We start from the raw sequence: 17,780 nt of genomic DNA on the forward strand, positions 1-17,780 counted from the left end.
TCTTAAAAGATGTTTATTTAACCAAATTATTGGCTATTTTATCTGCTGTTGAGACCATTGAAGGAGAAAATGGTTACCCTGAAAACAAAAAAAAAACTCCAACATGTGCATTAAGTGCGTCAGGTTGCCAATTCAGACAAATGCCCCAACCAGTGCAACCCTGGTTCCAGGCGCAGAATGCTCCCTTCGGACACAATCTAATTGTAACGTTCAAGTAGCTGTATTGGCATTTCACACACACCATCGCACTGCTGAAATCCTATTGTTGCGTATTTTAAAGAGACCATGAAATGTGCAGTATTCACAGCAGCAAGCACATTAAACTTAGTTGCTTCATGCATGACATCCAAAGAAGATAAACCTGCCAGCACCCTCTCTTGGCTGTGCTTGATGATGATTAATGCAGCCTTGCCAATGTCAGCAGCAAAAGAGAACAAATAAATGGAGCCAGAAAAACTTCATAGATCAGCTTAGTCAAATACATGAGTGTCGTTTCAGGGTATGCAGCACAGACTATTGGATAGGGCTGGGAGAGATAGATCTCTGACTTACCAAGCCAGCAGCATAGCCTTGATAGTGGATAATAAGGGCTCTAGATTATAACAGAAGGTTTCTCTAATGTGATAAATGCATGACCTCCTTCTACCCTAGACATTTTGGCAATCCTTTTCCTACTTTATGCAGATTACACTCAATCTACCAACAAAAGCATCCAAGCACACAAACTAATGCAGCCAGAGTGAAAATGGGGCAGGACTCTCCCGGGGACTGTTGTCATTTGCCACTCACCTCTCCCTTTTTCCCCACCTCCCCTGTTAAACTAGACAGGCATTCCTCTCTAATAACCTCACTGTGATCTGGTTAGTTACTATGACAAGTGTTGCTGGCCACACACCCAAGATTGTCTCTGGGTCACATTTACAAGTAACAGCCTTCATGGAGTGCATGCTACTTTTTCACTGCTATGGGAAAGAAGTGTCCTGAGGAAAGGACAGAAGTTCATGTTGAAGCAACTAATCATGTGCTGTTACATCCTTCCAATGATTAACACGCCGAGCATCTTGCCACAAGAAGAATACTGGCCACCTGATGTGACAGTTAACCATCAAAATACAGTATATATTGAAAAAAAGCAAAACAGTCAACTCTCACAGGAAGCTGTGTTAGCCAGTCATGCACTTTTACATCTGCTGCAACAAGACTCTTGCATTAAATGAGGGAACTGTAAACATCAAAACTCATCTATCCCACCCTTATTTTGCCATTTTAGAGGTGCAAAACATTCTTACGACGCACCCCAAGAGATCCTATGATCAGCTTTACTTAATATTTTACATAGAATGAAGATAGGGGAAAATCTAGGTGAAAATCAAGGAAAAATTGGAAAGACTTTGCTGCTATAAGGTACTTACAACTTTGAGCAAAGAACCTGATTACATTAGAGCTCTCAAACGCTATGACCCAAGAACAAAATATTAATGTCTTTTTGAAAAGTTTAGTTTTCAAAAGCCTTACCAAATTCCAATCCCATCCATTGAGAAAGCATTGCAATTTTTCTTTGCTTTTTAAACATCAGTTTGCAACCTAGCAAAAGCAAATATAAAATGAAATGGCAACAAAACCCTTAAAAAATTTTTCAAATGCTCCATTCTGTCATTTCCCATAAGTAAAAGCCTGTTGTCATGGTAACAGAGTCAGATCACCACGCATGCATCCCAGTTGGTTAAGTGGTTACCCTGGCTGACAAAGCTTACTGCAATTTCAGCCTACTCTAACAGCTGCTGCTTAATGAGGGGCTTCAACAAGTGTTCAAAGCTTACCTTTATTTGAGTCAGCAACAACAAATGCAGGGATTTTTTTTTTAAAAAAAGGATACATTTTCACAGCTCCAGATTTGGTTGCGATGGCCATGAGCTGTAGTTTTGGGTCATGTGCCAAAGAGCTGGGCTGATTTGGAAACCCATGTTCCACTGTCTGCAAGGAAGAAAGAAAGTGCATTTATGATTTATCCAACATTACAGCAAAGTCTTACAACAATTTGTACTTACAGAGCGCCTTTATTTTAGTAAAACACCCCAAGGTGCTTCACAGGAGCATTATCAAACAAACTACGACACCAAGCCACATAAGGCAATATTAGGGCAGATTACCAAAGGCTTGGTCAAACAGCCAAGTTTTAAGGAATGTCTTAAAAGGAGGAGAGGAGTAGAGAGGCAAAGAGGTTAGGGAGGGAATTCCAGAGTTTAGGGCTCATCAGCTGAAGGCACAGCTACAAATGGTGGAGCGAATAAAATTGGGGATACAGAAGAGACCAGAATTGAGGAAGCGCAGAGGTCTTGCTACACAACCTCGAGAGGAATCCAAGTGTTTACACGTTATTTAAAAAAAATTGGTGTTTTATAGTAATAATTTCAATTTAGTGTTGTCATCTCCAAAGTGTCGACTTTCGAAAAGGAACAACAGCCTTTGCTAATCTAATTTGCTAGTAATTACTGTTGCCCAACACAAGAAAGTGCACATCATTCTGTGGCTGTGAAGTATTGAGATATGGACAGATGTGATGAAGCACTATGTAAATGCATATGCTTTCTTTACCTCAGCCTTTTATAAAACGTCAGAAGCTTATTTCCTTCAGTTTTGCCTTCCTCTCAAAACTTTTAGGTCTTTAAGACACAAACCTTAGATCACCAAATCACTTCTCCTTTTGCAAGAATTTTTCATTTTTTCTACACTATGGGTCTCAGCCTTGTAACAATAAAGACCTGCCAGCAGTCATTGTCTGGCGAACTGGGCTCCTACATGCCAAGCTGCCAAAGAGGAGGCTGGTAGAACATGTCATGCAACACATAAAACCTGTACAGGGGATAGATAGACAGAGGCCAGTAAATCAATGCTGTTCAAAAACCAAATTACAAGGACATTCTCCCTCATTTCACTCCTTAGCTGAAAGGACCTAGCCTTTGCTCTCACAGGAAGCAGTGTTAACCAGTCATGCACTTTTGCATCTGCTGCAACAAGGCTCTTGCATTAAATGGGGGAACTGTAATCAAAACTCATCTATCCCACCCTTATTTTGCCATTTTAGAGGTGCAAAACATTCTTACGACGCACCCCAAGAGATCCTCTAATCAGCTTTATTTAATACCTCACTGCGACCAAATTAATAATCTGGTTAAAAAAAAAGTATCCAAAGGCAAGGCTGAGAATTCATTCAGCATTACAACCAGACATCCCATACGCCAACCCTTTCACGCCCCCAACATGCTCCTCCCCCAGCCCCCTTCCCCCATCCTGCTCCTCCCCCCATCCTGCTCCCTCCTCCCTCCCCCCATCCTGCTCCTCCCCCCATCCTGCTCCCTCCTCCCTCCCCCCATCCTGCTCCCCCCCCCATCCTGCTCCCCCCCCATCCTGCTCCCTCCCTCCCCCCCATCCTGCTCCCTCCCCCCATCCTGCTCCCATCCTGCTCCCTCCTCCCATCCTGCTCCCATCCTGCTCCTCCCCCCATCCTGCTCCCTGCTCCCTCCCCCCATCCTGCTCCCTCCTCCCATCCTGCTCCCTCCTCCCATCCTGCTCCCTCCTCCCATCCTGCTCCCTCTTCCCATCCTCCCATCCTGCTCCCTCCTCCCATCCTGCTCCCTCCTCCCATCCTGCTCCCTCTTCCCTCCCCCCCATCCTGCTCCCTCCTCCCATCCTGCTCCCTCTTCCCTCCCCCCCATCCTGCTCCCTACTCCCCATCCTGCTCCCTCCCCCCCCATCCTGCTCCCTCCCCCCCCTCCCCATCCTCCCCCCCCCCATCCTCCCCCTCCCCCCATCCTGCCCCCATCCTGCTCCCTCCTCCCCCTCCCCATCCTCCCCCCCCCCCATCCTCCCCCTCCCCATCCTCATCCTCCCTCCCCCTCCCCATCCTCCCCCTCCCCCTTCCCGCACCTCCCCGCTCCTCCCCAGCCCCCTTCCCCCCATCCCGCTCCTCCCCTGCCCCCTTCCCCCCATCCCGCTCCTCCCCTGCCCCCTTCCCCCCATCCCGCTCCTCCCCTCAGCCCCCCCATATTACGCGTCTCTAGCCCCCCACCTTATTGAAGGCAAAAAGTTCCAATTTGACTTTCTCCCGCTGTGGGTCGTTGCCCGGCCGGCGGAACCGAAACTTCATCATGGTCCCAGGGGCTGGGTGGCGAGTCTCCGAGTCCCGATGGATCGGCTCTGGGTACTGGGTCTCCGGGTCTCGATGGGCCAGCTCTAGATGGCGAGCCTCCAGGTCTCGATGCGCCGGCTCTGGGTGGCAAATCCCCGAGCTTTCCCTTCTCCTCAAACAGCAATGTTTCGGTCCTGCGGCCGCTTCAGATCCTTTTGTGGCGGCTCCGATCCGTTAGCTCCACCTCTGTCCAAACGCACCGCCCATTGGTTCCTCTCCTCTGATTGGCACCAGAAATCGCACCTGAAACCAAATCAGCGACCGGATCCTCCTAGCCCACGTGATCATATAAGCACCTATCGTATGCGGCCGCCTGTTTGAGGGACGTCTAGTGACGCTCCATCTGGGAAATGTGGTTTCCACAGGCCGTTCGGCCCAACAGGGCCCTTCTGGTGCTTATGCTCCACAGGAGGCATCCTCCTATTACTCACTCCCTCATGTGTTCAAGTTTCCCCTTAAATGCATCTATGCTATTCACCTCAAACGATAAATAAAGAGTTTCACATTCTCACCACTCTCTGGGTAAAGAAGTTTCTTCTGAATTTCCTGTTGGATTTATTGGTGACTGTCATATTTCAGACTCCTGGAAAAATCTTCTCTACATCTGCCCTACCAAGTTCATAATCTTGAAGAACTCTATCAGGTCACCCCTCAATCTTATACGTTATAGAGAAAAGAGCCTCAGCTTGTTCAATCTTTCCTGGTATAACCTCTCAGGTTTTGGCATCATTCTAGTAAATCTTTTTTGCACCTTCACTGCCTAAATATTATTTTTATAAAATGCAGACCAGAACCTGTGCACAGTATTCCAAGTGTTAACCAAGGCTATATTTAATATAATATATAATAAAACCAAAATACTGCAGATGCTGGAAATCTGAAATAAAAACAAGGAATGCTGGAAATACTCAGCAGGAGCGGTTAAAAGCGTCAGCATCTGAGAAGCAGAGTTAACGTTTCAGGTCAGTGACCCTTCATCAGAACTGGCAAAGGTTAGAAATGTAATAGGTTTTAAGCAAGTTAAACGGGAGTGGGGCAAGAGATAACAAAAGAGGTGTTGATAGGACAAGGTCACAGAGAATAACTGACCAGAAGGCCATGGAGCAAAGGCAAATGGTGTGTTAACGGTGTGGGGAAAGTCAAAGCGTTAGTACAGAGAGGGCGTTAATTGACAGAAAAATGAACAGCCCTGGCCCCAAGCACAAACATGAAAAAAACAATGGGTAGTTACAGTAGAAACAAACTAAAAAAATTAAAATAAAATAAATAAAAAATAAAAAATAACAAAAAATAAAAATAAAAAGGGGGATCCGTCATGCTTTGAAGTTATTGAACTCAATGTTCAGTCCGGCAGGCAGTAGCGTGCCTAATCGGTAAATGAGGTGCTGCTCCTCGAGCTTGCATTGATGTTCTTTGGAACACTGCAGCAATCCCAGGACAGAGATGTGGGCACGAGAGCAGGGGGGAGTGTTGAAATGGCCAGCAACCGGAAACTCAGGGTAATGCTTTCGGACTGAGCGGAGGTGTTCCGCAAAGCGGTCACCCAATCTGGTTTGGTCTCCCTAATGTAGAGGAGACCACATTGTGAGCAGCGAACACAGTATACTAAATTGAAAGAACATAGAACATAGAACAGTACAGCACAGTACAGGCCCTTCGGCCCACGATGTTCTGCCGAACCTTTAACCTACTCTAAGATCAAACTAACTACCTACCCTTCATTCTACTATCATCCATGTACCTATCCAAGAGTCGCTTAAATGCCCCTAACGTATCTGCTTCTACTACCACCGCTGGCAGCGCATTCCACGCACCCACCACTCTCTGTGTAAAGAACCTACCTCTGACATCTCCCCGAAACCTTCCTCCAATCACCTTAAAATTATGCCCCCTGGTGATAGCCCTTTCCACCCTGGGAAAAAGTCTCTGGCTATCCACTCTATCTATGCCTCTCATCATCTTGTACCCCTCTATCAAGTACAAGTAAATCAGCTTCACCTGAAAGGAATGTTTGGGGCCTTGGTTATATTTAAGTTTGACATAATTTCTCTGCTGTTCAATTCTATCCCTCTCGGCATGAACCACAGTGTCCTGTTTGCTTTTTTATGGTCTTATTAACCTGCATCACTACTTTTAGTGCTCTGTGTACCAAATCCCTCTGTTCCAATACCCTATTTAGACAATGACTTTGCAAGGAGTATGTGGCCCCCTTATGCTTCCTACCAAAATGTACCACATCTCATTTATCTATAATGAAGCTCATTTTCCATTTACACACCCATTCTGCAAGTTTAATATCTTCCTGTATTTTGTTGCAGTCCCCAAATTGGTTTAAAATAAATATTGGCTCAGTCCACACCTTTGATCGCTATCCATGGACCCCTGCTGAAAACAAACACAGCATAGGGCTCAGTTCTGATGTACCAATCTATTGTCAAATAGCCCACCTATACCTGTGGAACCTGCCCCCCCCTCCCCCCCAACAAGGAGTACTACCTCCATCAGGATGTCTTTAGTTAACCCCTCCAATTTCCTCCCTTTCTCTGCTTAAAGCACCTTACCCATGCTCTGAAATTGGTCCTTCACATTGGCAGCTCCGCAGTACCTTGCCCAACTAGCCACTCAAATGTGACCCTCCGCACTGATGGTCAGCATGCTATTTGACTGGGGCATTATCAAGTGGGCCAGACGAGCTCCCTTTCCAGTTCTGATTGAGGGTCATTTACTCAAGTCACTAACCTGTCCTTTCTCTGTTCACTTGATGGCCTGCTGCATATTTTGAGCTCGTTCTGGTTCTATCTGAATATTTGGGGCTTTTATTCCCATTCCTGGACAGCTGTTTTCCAGCCTGTGACCCACTCAGAACTGAGCCATCAGTGATCTCACTGTAAGATGTGGTTTCAGATTATCTCAGAGTGGCAGACTGTTGACAAATGGAATGGTGGCTGGTTCACAACACAGGCTGATTCACTATAATCGTCAACACTCTCAGGATAATTACTCGCTGATACGTGTTGCATATAGGAACTGCAGAGGTATTTAGCACAAAACCAACTGATGCATACAAACCATAAAAAGTAAACTGCATGAGAATTGGAGATCTGAATGAGCTAGAGAATTGTACCAGGTAGAAAACTACAATGGAGGGAGCATCACATGAGAAATAGTATTGGGTGGAACCTTGTGACATTGGGAAGCAGGTCACAACCCACATGGAGGAGCAGCTTGATAATTTGCAAGTGACCATGATGGAAAGAAAGTCATATCGGATTGCCCAAAATCCACTCCCATCACCCAAAGCTCTGCACAACGGAGCTGATTAATAAAATGTACCCCTCGTCTTTTATCTGTAATCACCTATGAAAACATTTTCTTGTAAAAGCCTAAAGCTGTGCTTTAGAAAGTGATTCGGAATCTCACACCACTTGCCAGTTCAAAGGAAATTCTTTTTTAGTGGAATTATTTGATATTTCTTCCTACTTGGCTCATTTAACACTTGCACTGACTCCCAGCTGAGATCAGCTAACTCAGCAAAAGCCAGGGATCAAACCCAGCACTTTCCTGCCCTGTGTAACTCAGTGCCATATGAGTGAATTTTCCACTTTAATAGCAACACTTCAGTCTGTTCCTTATCATTCCAGTTACTTAATTCAAATTACAATAAAGGTCTTGAGCTGTGTTGTTTAAATTGCTTAATTTGAACTACTGGATAATACAAATTCTTTGAGCAAATAATAATTTTGATTTGAGGAGTTGACGGTTTACCATTAGAGCTGGGATTGCTGCTGATCTCATTTATTTACCACAGCTGCCATCTTGTGGTATCAGCTGGAAATCAATATTTAAGGCTCCAGCCCCGTCAGCTCTATATCTTGTCCCTCTAGTGCAGGCATCCAACAGGGCAGCAGAGTGTTAGTGGAGACCTAGAATTGGGATTAACTTCCCAAAGCTAAGGAAATGAGTGTCAGGGATGGAAAAGGAGGAAAATATAAATAGCCAGCCTATCTCAGTGCAAAGTGGACGTTGGGGATGGATAATTAAAGCCATTTTTCTTTAACCTCCAATTTCTAAACATATTTGTTTGTAGGTTTTATTATTAGCATCAAAAATTGGGAGAAAACCAGAAAGAAAAAGAGACCCCGAATCCCTGGGTAAATGCATTTGGAGCATCACCAAAACTCAAGAAAACAAGGGACTAAAAATGGGGCAGATAAGCTAAATGGGATCCCACAATTAATTACACAACTTAACTTTGGTAGCACACTTATTTCCTGACTTCAAGCACCATGCCAAGACTTGAGCATTTAATCCAGGCTGGCATTCTAGTGCAGTACTGTCAGAGGGGAAATAGGGAGTGTGCTACACTGTCTGAGGGCCAGTACGGAGGGAGTGCTCCATTCTTGCAAGAGCAGTAGAGGGCGTGCTGCAGTGTCAGAAGGGCAATATTGAGCCAGTGCTGCAGAAATTGTAGGTTCAAGTCCTACTTGAGACACTTGGGCTTAAAAATCTAGGCTGACACTCCAATACAGTACTGAAGGAGTGCTGCACTGTCAGAGGTGCCGTCTTTTGGATGAGATATTAAACAGAGGCCCCTTCTCATCTCTCAGGTAAACGTAAAAGATTCTATGGCACTATATCGAAGAGGGGAAGGGAAGTTCCCCTTGATGTCCAGGCGGATACTTATCCCTAAAAATCAGTCTCACTAAAATTATCTGGCCATTTACGCATTGCTGTTTGTGGGATCTAGTGCACAAATTGGCGGCAGTGTTTCTTACATCACAACACTTTGCAAGTACTTCATTGGCTGCAAAGCACTTTGGGAAGTCCTGAGATCATGAAAGATGCAAATCTTCCCCCCACCCCCAATTGTCAGAGATTCTGTCTTTCAGCTGTGGTACTCAACTTGAGAGCTCATCTGCTTGTTTAGGTGGGCATAACATATCCTATGGCATTGTTTGAAGTATGGTGGCCAACATTTAAATTGCAAACAACCCCACCCAGATTTACTGTTCATTTCACTGCTGTTTGTGGGATCTTCTTGTATGGAAATTGGCTGCTGTGTTTGCCTATGCAACAGTGACAGCACTTCAAAAATAATTCATTGGCTGTGAAGCACTTTAGGGCCTCTTGAGACGTTAAAGGTGCTGTACAAATACCCATTATTTTGGGTCTGCCACTAAGCACTATAAAGTTCAGGCAACTTTATACTTTACTAGTGTCTTTAGTTTGTAGTCATTTGAGTCATAGAAGCACAGAGCCTGGAATGTGTATTTCAGTTGTCTCTTAGAAATTGCTTTTAATTCTAGTGTTATGTACTGGGAGTTAAGAATGTGTAATTGGTGTGTTGTTGCAGCTAGGAGTTAAGACCAAGTGCAGTCTTCTGGTACAGCAGGGATTATAGGACCAAGGTGTGCTGATGTAATTCAGTCCCCAATTAAAAGTCATACACTCTGTTCTTATTTTTATATTCCCATTATAAATTCCTATATATTTATAATGAAAATCAGCTACATAAACTTGTCATGCTGTAATCACACCCTCCCTATCCATTGGTGTGAATGCAATTACAATGTGACAAGTTTATATAAGTAGTTCTCATTTTTAATGTAGACACAAGGCTTTTTAATGGAAACTGTTGACAAAGGATTCCGCCTGCCTATGGTACTGCACGTGGAAAGTTGGGGGAAAATGGCCTCTTACCGGACTTTGCATTTTCGGCCGGTTGTTTCTATTTCTCCTTAGGCAGTCTTTCTCTTCTGCTTCTTCAAATTTCCTTTGGCTGGTCAGTGGTACGGACTGGGGTAGCAGGGAGCAGGTGCCACCAATGGATACAGCCTGCATTTAGGGTGGAGGTTGCAGGGAAAATACTGTCAGCACTTTCCTTCAGACTCCTTCATACTCCTGCCACTTCCATCTTGTGTCCCAACACTTAAGACTGTCTTCTCTCATTCCATTCACTTTCTCCACTACCCTTATCTTTTCCCAATTATCTTCACACTCAATCCCTTTATCCTCCCCTTCATCTGCTGTCACTCACCTCACTTGTAACCCTCAATCCACTCTCTCCCCCACCCAGGGTCAGGGAGCAAACCAGAGGTTCCCCATTTTCCCTCCTTCCTATCCTCTCCTTAGAGACATTGTTTACCTTCAAAAACAAACTAGTCTTTTAAAAAAATGAACTTAGAAGGGAACAACTTGTCTGCCTTGCTCAGTCGCTCTCTTTCTCCATCTAAGGTATTGGAAAGGAATCTGTCGCCCAGGTGCAAGCACGGACTTTTTAAAAAAACTGTAAGATGTGGTAATTAGCAAGCTTCAAAATTCAACTGGTATTTTCTTTAAAATAGCATTACAAGAAGATACACTCTTTCTCCCTCTCATCTCCCTTTCTCTGACTTCCTGAAAATTATAGAACCAAAACAAAGGCTGCAACAGGAAGGAATCAACACATTTTTTCTCTTTTACACAGAGTTTAAACAGTGATTTTGGCTTCAATAAACCTTTTGAAATTTGTCCTCTTGCTTCTCTTCAATTAACTTTGAACTTCAGCAGAAACTGCTAGATGCTGAAGAAAAATATTCAACACAACAGATTGACACATTGAGAAACCAGATACACTTAAAGACCAGTTTTCTCTCCTTACCCAAGGATATGCTTGCCTCAGCAGCAGTGCAATGAAGATTCACTAGATTGATTCATGGGATGAGAGGATTGTTCTATGAGTAGAGATTGAGTAGACTGGGCCTTTATTCCCTACAGCATAGAAGAAACAGAAATATTTAAAAAATTCTTGAGGGACTCGACAGAGTAGATGATGGGAGGATGTTTCCCCTGGTTGGAGAGTCTAGAACTAGAGGTCACAATCTCAGAATAAGGGTTTGGCAGTTTATGACTGAGATGAGGAGAAATTTCTTCACTCAAAGGATTGTGAATCTTTGAAATCTTCTATCCCAGAAGGCTGTGGATGCTCATTGAGTATATTCAAGACAGATTGATATATTTTTGGATAGAACTTGTGTTTATGTCGCACCTCTAGTGCAACAAAGCATCTGAAGGTGCTTCACAGGGGCATTATAAACCAAAATGATACCGCACTACATAGGCGTTATTAGGGCTGTTGACCAAAAGCTTGGTCAAAGAAATATGTTTTAAGGAATGTCTTAAAAGGAGGAAAGTGAGGCAGAGAGATGTAGGGAGGAAATTCCAGAGCTTAGGGCCCAAGCAGCAGAAGGCATGGCCACCAATGATGCAGCAATTTAAAATTGGGAATGCTCAAGAAGCCAGAATTAGGGAATCAAGGGATATGGGGATCGTGCAGGAAGGTGGGATTGAGGTAGAAAGTCAGCATGATCTTGTTGAATGGGGGGAGCAGGTTTGAAGGGCCGAATGGCTGACTCCTGCATTTATTCTTTGTTCTTATGCATATGCTCAGACTGCACAATCCAAATTCAGCTCAGTATCACTGCTCTGAGCAAAAATATCAACTCCAAGTCGAGACTTTTGGGAGTGGTTGAAGCAGAATTTGTAAGGAGCATCCAGGAGGGTTTTCCAGAGCAGTATGTAAATAGTCCAACTCGGGAAGGGGCCATACTGGACCTGGTGTTGGGAAATGAGCTGGGCCAGGTGGTTGACGTTTCAGTAGGGGACTACTTTGGGAATAGTGATCACAATTCCGTAAGTTTTAGAATACTCATGGACAAAGACGAGAGTGGTCCTAAAGGAAGAGTGCTAAATTGGGGGAAGGCCAACTATACCAAAATTCGGCAGGAGCTGGGGAATGTAGATTGGGAGCAGCTGTTTGAAGGTAAATCCACATTTGATATGTGGGAGGCTTTAAAAGAGAGGTTGATTAGCGTGCAGGAGAGACATGTTCCTGTGAAAATGAGGGGTAGAAATGGCAAGATTAGGGAACCATGGATGACAGGTGAAATTGTGAGACTAGCTAAGAGGAAAAAGGAAACATACATAAGGTCTAGGCGGCTGAAGAAAGATGAAGCTTTGAAAGAATATCGGGATTGTAGGCACAATCTGAAACGAGGAATTAAGAGGGCTAAAAGGGGTCATGAAATATCTTTAGCAAACAGGGTTAAGGAAAATCCCAAAGCCTTTTATTCATATATAAGGAGCAAGAGGGTAACAAGAGAAAGGATTGGCCCACTCAAGGACAAAGGAGGAAAGTTATGCGTGGAGTCAGAGAAAATGGGTGAGATTCTAAACGAGTACTTTGCATCGGTATTCACCGAGGAGAGGGACATGACGGATGTTGAGGTTAGGGCCAGATGTTTGATTACTCTAGGTCAAGTCGGCATAAGGAGGGAGGAAGTGTTGGGTATTCTAAAAGGCATTAAGGTGGACAAGTCCCCAGGTCCGGATGGAATCTATCCCAGGTTACTGTGGGAAGCGAGAGAGGAAATAGTTGGGGCCTTAACAGATATCTTTGCAACATCCTTAAACACGGGTGAGGTCCCGGAGGACTGGAGAATTGCTAATGTTGTCCCCTTGTTTAAGAAGGGTAGCAGGGATAATCCAGGTAATTATAGACCGGTGAGCCTGACGTCAGTGGTAGGGAAGCTGCTGGAGAAGATACTGAGGGATAGGATCTATTCCCATCTGGAAGAAAATGGGCTTATCAGTGATAGGCAACATGGTTTTGTGCAGGGAAGGTCATGTCTTACCAACTTAATAGAATTCTTGGAGGAAGTGACAAAGTTGATTGATGAGGGAAGGGCTGTAGATGTCATATACATGGACTTCAGTAAGGCGTTTGATAAGGTTCCCCATGGTAGGCTGATGGAGAAAGTGAAGGCGCATGGGGTCCAAGGTGTACTAGCTAGATGGATAAAGAACTGGCTGGGCAACAGGAGACAGAGAGTAGCAGTGGAAAGGAGTTTCTCAAAATGGAGACGTGTGACCAGTGGTGTTCCACAGGGATCCGTGCTGGGACCACTGTTGTTTGTGATATACATAAACGATTTGGAGGAAAGTATAGGTGGTCTGATTAGCAAGTTTGCAGACGACACTAAGATTGGTGGAGTAGCAGATACTGAAGGGGACCGTCAGAGAATACAGCAGAATATAGATAGATTGGAGAGTTGGGCAGAGAAATGGCAGATGGAGTTCAATCAGGGCAAATGCGAGGTGATGCATTTTGGAAGATCCAATTCAAGAGTGAACTATACAGTAAATGGAAAAGTCCTGGGGAAAATTGATGGACAGAGAGATTTGGGTGTTCAGGTCCATTGTTCCCTGAAGGTGGCAACGCAGGTCAATAGAGTGGTCAAGAAGACATACGGCATGCTTTCCTTCATCGGACGGGGTATTGAGTACAAGAGTTGGCAGGTCATGTTACAGTTGTATAGGACTTTGGTTCGGCCACATTTGGAATACTGCGTGCAGTTCTGGTCGCCACATTACCAAAAGGATGTGGATGCTTTGGAGAGGGTGCAGAGGAGATTCACCAGGATGTTGCCTGGTATGGAGGGCGCTAGCTATGAAGAGAGGTTGAGTAGATTAGGATTATTTTCATTAGAAAGACGGAGGTTGAGGGGGGACCTGATTGAGGTGTACAAAATCATGAGAGGTATAGACAGAGTGGATAGCAAGAAGCTTTTTCCCAGAGTGGGGGATTCAATTACAAGGGGACACGAGTTCAAAGTGAGAGGGGAAAAGTTTAGGGGGGATATGCGTGGAAATTTCTTTACGCAGAGGGTGGTGGGTGCATGGAACGCTTTGCCAGCGGAGGTGGTAGACGCGGGCACGATAGCATCTTTTAAGATGTATCTAGACAGATACATGAATGGGCAGGAAGTAAAGAGATACAGACCCTTAGAAAATAGGCGACAGGTTTAGATAGAGGATTTGGATCGGCGTAGGCTTGGAGGGCCGAAGGGCCTGTTCCTGTGCTGTAATTTTCTTTGTTCTTTCAAGTAAACACATTAATAAAAGCATTAAACAGAAAAGAAATTTAGTGGATAATTTAATATGCTCTTGCAAAAAATACATAATTTAATTTTGGTTAGACTTGTATTTTGGACATTGGAACTTTCAGTTACTGAGCGCAAGAGACAGACAGGATGATGGCGGCTTTCCAGAAGGCACCAGATTTGTGGGAATCCAGTGGCCATATTATGCAATAAGAATGATGTCTTCACAGGCAGTTTCCATTATAAAATCAGGCATTAATCATAATGGGAAAGGTTGACCACAAAATATGCAACAGAAACAACAGGAAGTGATCCAGACAGGAAAGCATGCAGATGGAAGGTTTTTGTTATAAACACAGTGATCTCTTGCAAGTTGCTCATATATAGAGTCAGGATTATGATTATGATGTTTCGATGCAAATTTCCTTCAGTGTCAGCTGTGGCTCAGTTGGTAGTACTCTTGCTTCTGAGTCACAGGTCCCGGGTTCAAGCCCCACTCTAGGACGTGAGCTTAAAAATCAAGACTGACACTCCAGTGCAGTACTGAGGGAATGCTGTACTGCAATTCTTTGCATGAGATGTTAAACCTCGACCCCGTATCCCCTCTCTGGTGGCTGTAACAGATTCCATGGCTCTGCTTCAAAGAAAAGCACAGGAGTTCTCCCCCATGTTCTGGTCAATATTTATCCCTCGATCAACATCACAAAAAAGAGATTACCTGGTCATCATCACATTGTTGTTCGTGGGAGTTTGCTGTGCGAAATTGGCTCCCGTGTTTCCTACAACAGTAACTACACTTCAAAAGTATTTAATTGGGTGTAAAGCGCTTTGAGATGTCTGGTGGTCATAGATAGGAAAGTAAGTTGCGAAGAGGACATAAGGAGGCTACAAAGGGATATAGATAGGTTAAGTGAGTGACCAAAGACCTGGCAAATGAAGTATAATGTGGGAAAATGTGAAATTGTCATTTTGGCAGTAAGAATAAAAAAGCATATTATCTAAATGGTGAGAGATTGCAGAGCTCTGAGATGCAGAGGGAACTGGGTGTCCTAGTGCATGAATTGCAAAAGGTAAGCATGCAGATTCAACAAGTAATTCGGAAAGCTAATAGAACGTTGTTTATTGTGAGAGGAATTGAATACAAAAGTAGGGAGATTATGCTTCAGTTATACAGGGCATTGGTGAGACCACATCTGGAGTACTGTGTACAGTATTGGTCTCCTTCTTTAAGGAAGGATGTAAATGTGTTGGTAGTAGTACAGAAGGTTTACTAGACTAATACCTGGAATGGGTGGGCTGTCTATGTTTCTATGAAAGGTTGGACAGGCTAGGCTTATATCCGCTGGAGTTTAGGAGAGTAAGAGGTGAATTGCTTGAAACATTTAAGATCCTGATGGGTCTTAACAGGGTGGATGTGGAAAGGATGTTTCCCCTTGCGGGAAAATCTAGAATGAGGGGTCACTATTTAAAAATAAGGGATGGCCCATTTAAGACAGATGAGCAGAATTATTTTCTCTCAGAGGGTTGCGAGTCTTTGGAACTCTCTTCCTCAAGAGGCAGTGGAAGCAGAATCTTTAATATTTTTTTAAGGCAGAGGTAGATAGATTCTTGAAAAGAAAGGGGGTGAAAGGGTATCGGGGATAGGAGGGAATATGGAGACAAGGTTATAATCAGATCAACCATGATCTTACTGAACGGCCGAGCAGGCTCGAGGGGCCTGCTCCTGCTCTGAATTCGTATGTTCGTAGTATGTAAAAGTGCTGCATAAATGCAAGTCTTTCTTTTAAGGTCACTAGTCTTAAGTAGCAAAAATATAGGTAATTGAGGTTACTTATAAACTGTGAGGACATTAGAATTTCTTAAATTGCAGGCTTCAGGTAAATAATTGGCTTTCTTGAACTCTCTAACAGTGTATGTCTAGTGTGTGATTGATGCACACGCACACACATTACTGCTGCAGTGCACTGGCTTAAACTATGGAATAAAAAGCTCACCAAAATACATACAGAAGTACATCAAAAATAATACTCCCAGGAAGCAGCTAATGTACAGCTAAAATATTTATCATGTAATTAAGCAGTTTGCACCTCAATTCTTCCTCTTTCTCAAAGTGTTGAGATACACTCAACTGACCAATGTATGAGCTAATCAACCATGAGTGATGTCATGTAGGCCCCCACTGGCCAAGAATGAGGCACACATTATTTTGCCACATGAACATTAAAAACTTTAAAATGTTGCTGGGAAAAGGACCGTTCACACGGAATTGCCAAGCCCCTTGCTGGAAAGACCTTTTTTTGCGTACTAGCAGACAGTAGACCTGGGCAAACCAGTTTAGTCACATGATTAACTGGCTGTTTGAATTTGAACTTACCACAGTGTTTGAAACTCAAAGATGTTTGCTCCTGGACTGAGAAGATCTTTCTCCTGTCTGCTCCCATCTCTTTCTCACAGAACTGAAGACCCATGAACCCCAAGAGAAAAGTCTCCGACAGTGAACAAGGTTTAATAATAATACTGGGCCCCGACAAAAAGAAAAAATTACCCACAAAAGGACTACAGTGAGCTCGAAGCACAGTATCAAGAAACTCTTCTGATATTGCCTCAAATCTCACTATTTTTGTCTTCTGCTCTTTTCTGTCTCTATTTGCATGTGCGTATTGCGTATGCATGTTAGCATGGGTGCGTCGTGTATCCATAGGCGTTAACCGAATTAGAGTAAGTTTTAGGTTTAATAAACTCACTTTTCTTCTTTAAACCTGAGAAAACCTGGTTGTGCTCATTTCTTTACCATATAATTGGAAAGTGGTGAACAAGAATTCACCAAGGGGGAGCTCAAAACAGTGTTTAAAATTAAACCCTGTTACAATAAGACCAGATGAAGGCTGAAAGAAACCCCTAGACACCTTTCTCACCTGGTCGTAAGAGAAATTTGGGTGCTAGAGTCTGGGATTTTACCCACAGACAAACAAGAGAAATTGGAATTGGGAAGCCAAATTGTTCCCAATCAAAAACAAGATTAATATAGATTTTCTTGTGGTTCTGTGTGATTGAATACTAACATGTTTGCAACTGAAGCAAGTAGGTCTCCAAGCCAGGGTGAAGTAACTTGGGATAAGTTAAAAGCACCGTCTATGGAGGAGGCAAGAAAAATGGCTGAGCAGTGTGGGATCACTGTACGTGGCAAGGCTAGGAAGTCTGAACTCCCAAGGCTAGTGGCCAACCATTTTTCCCTTGAATCTGAAGAAGCAGAAGCAGTGTTACAAGCAGACCCATACAGGGTACTGCTAGCAAAGATACAAGTGGAACAAAGGAAACTTGAATTAGAAGACAGGGAAAGAGAAAGAGAGGCAGGAGAGGGAGAAGAGAGCCTTCCAAAAGGAACGTGAAGAAAATGAGAAAGGCAGGAGAGAGAGAGACAGACAGACAGACAGGAGAAGGAACGAGAGAGAGAGAGGAGAGACAGAGAGAGAAAGAACATTCCAGAAAGAATCCTGAGAGAGAGCGCTGAAGTGGCTTGAGTTAACTAGGGGACGATAGAGTAACCCCAGTGAAAGCATGGTCAATATGGAGGAGAATAATTCAGGGCTGGGTGCAGAATTGCTAAAACTCAATTAATTCCAAAATTCAATGAGGAAGATGTGGAAGCCTTGTCTGTGTCTTTTGAGAAA

The 17,780-nt window shown here is 43.9% G+C and overlaps 1 protein-coding gene across 3 annotated transcripts in view; it reads right to left on the reverse strand.

Annotated features, from left to right (window-relative positions):
- llgl1 (LLGL scribble cell polarity complex component 1) overlaps window positions 1–4,364 on the reverse strand; it is a 111,832-nt gene extending 107,468 nt beyond the window's left edge. For all 3 annotated transcript variants that reach the window (XM_068056099.1, XM_068056100.1, XM_068056098.1), the window contains exons 1-2: window positions 4,070–4,364; window positions 1,877–1,974 (exon numbers count right to left, since the gene is read on the reverse strand). In XM_068056099.1, the coding sequence (XP_067912200.1) occupies window positions 1,877–1,974; window positions 4,070–4,150 (179 nt within the window). In that variant the 5' untranslated portion in view covers window positions 4,151–4,364. The remainder of the gene's footprint in view (window positions 1–1,876; window positions 1,975–4,069) is intronic.
- Window positions 4,365–17,780: the final 13,416 nt, after the last annotated feature.

This window comes from Heterodontus francisci, chromosome 24, assembly GCF_036365525.1.
Source record: "Heterodontus francisci isolate sHetFra1 chromosome 24, sHetFra1.hap1, whole genome shotgun sequence".
In the NCBI taxonomy this organism is placed as follows: Eukaryota; Metazoa; Chordata; class Chondrichthyes; order Heterodontiformes; family Heterodontidae; genus Heterodontus; species Heterodontus francisci.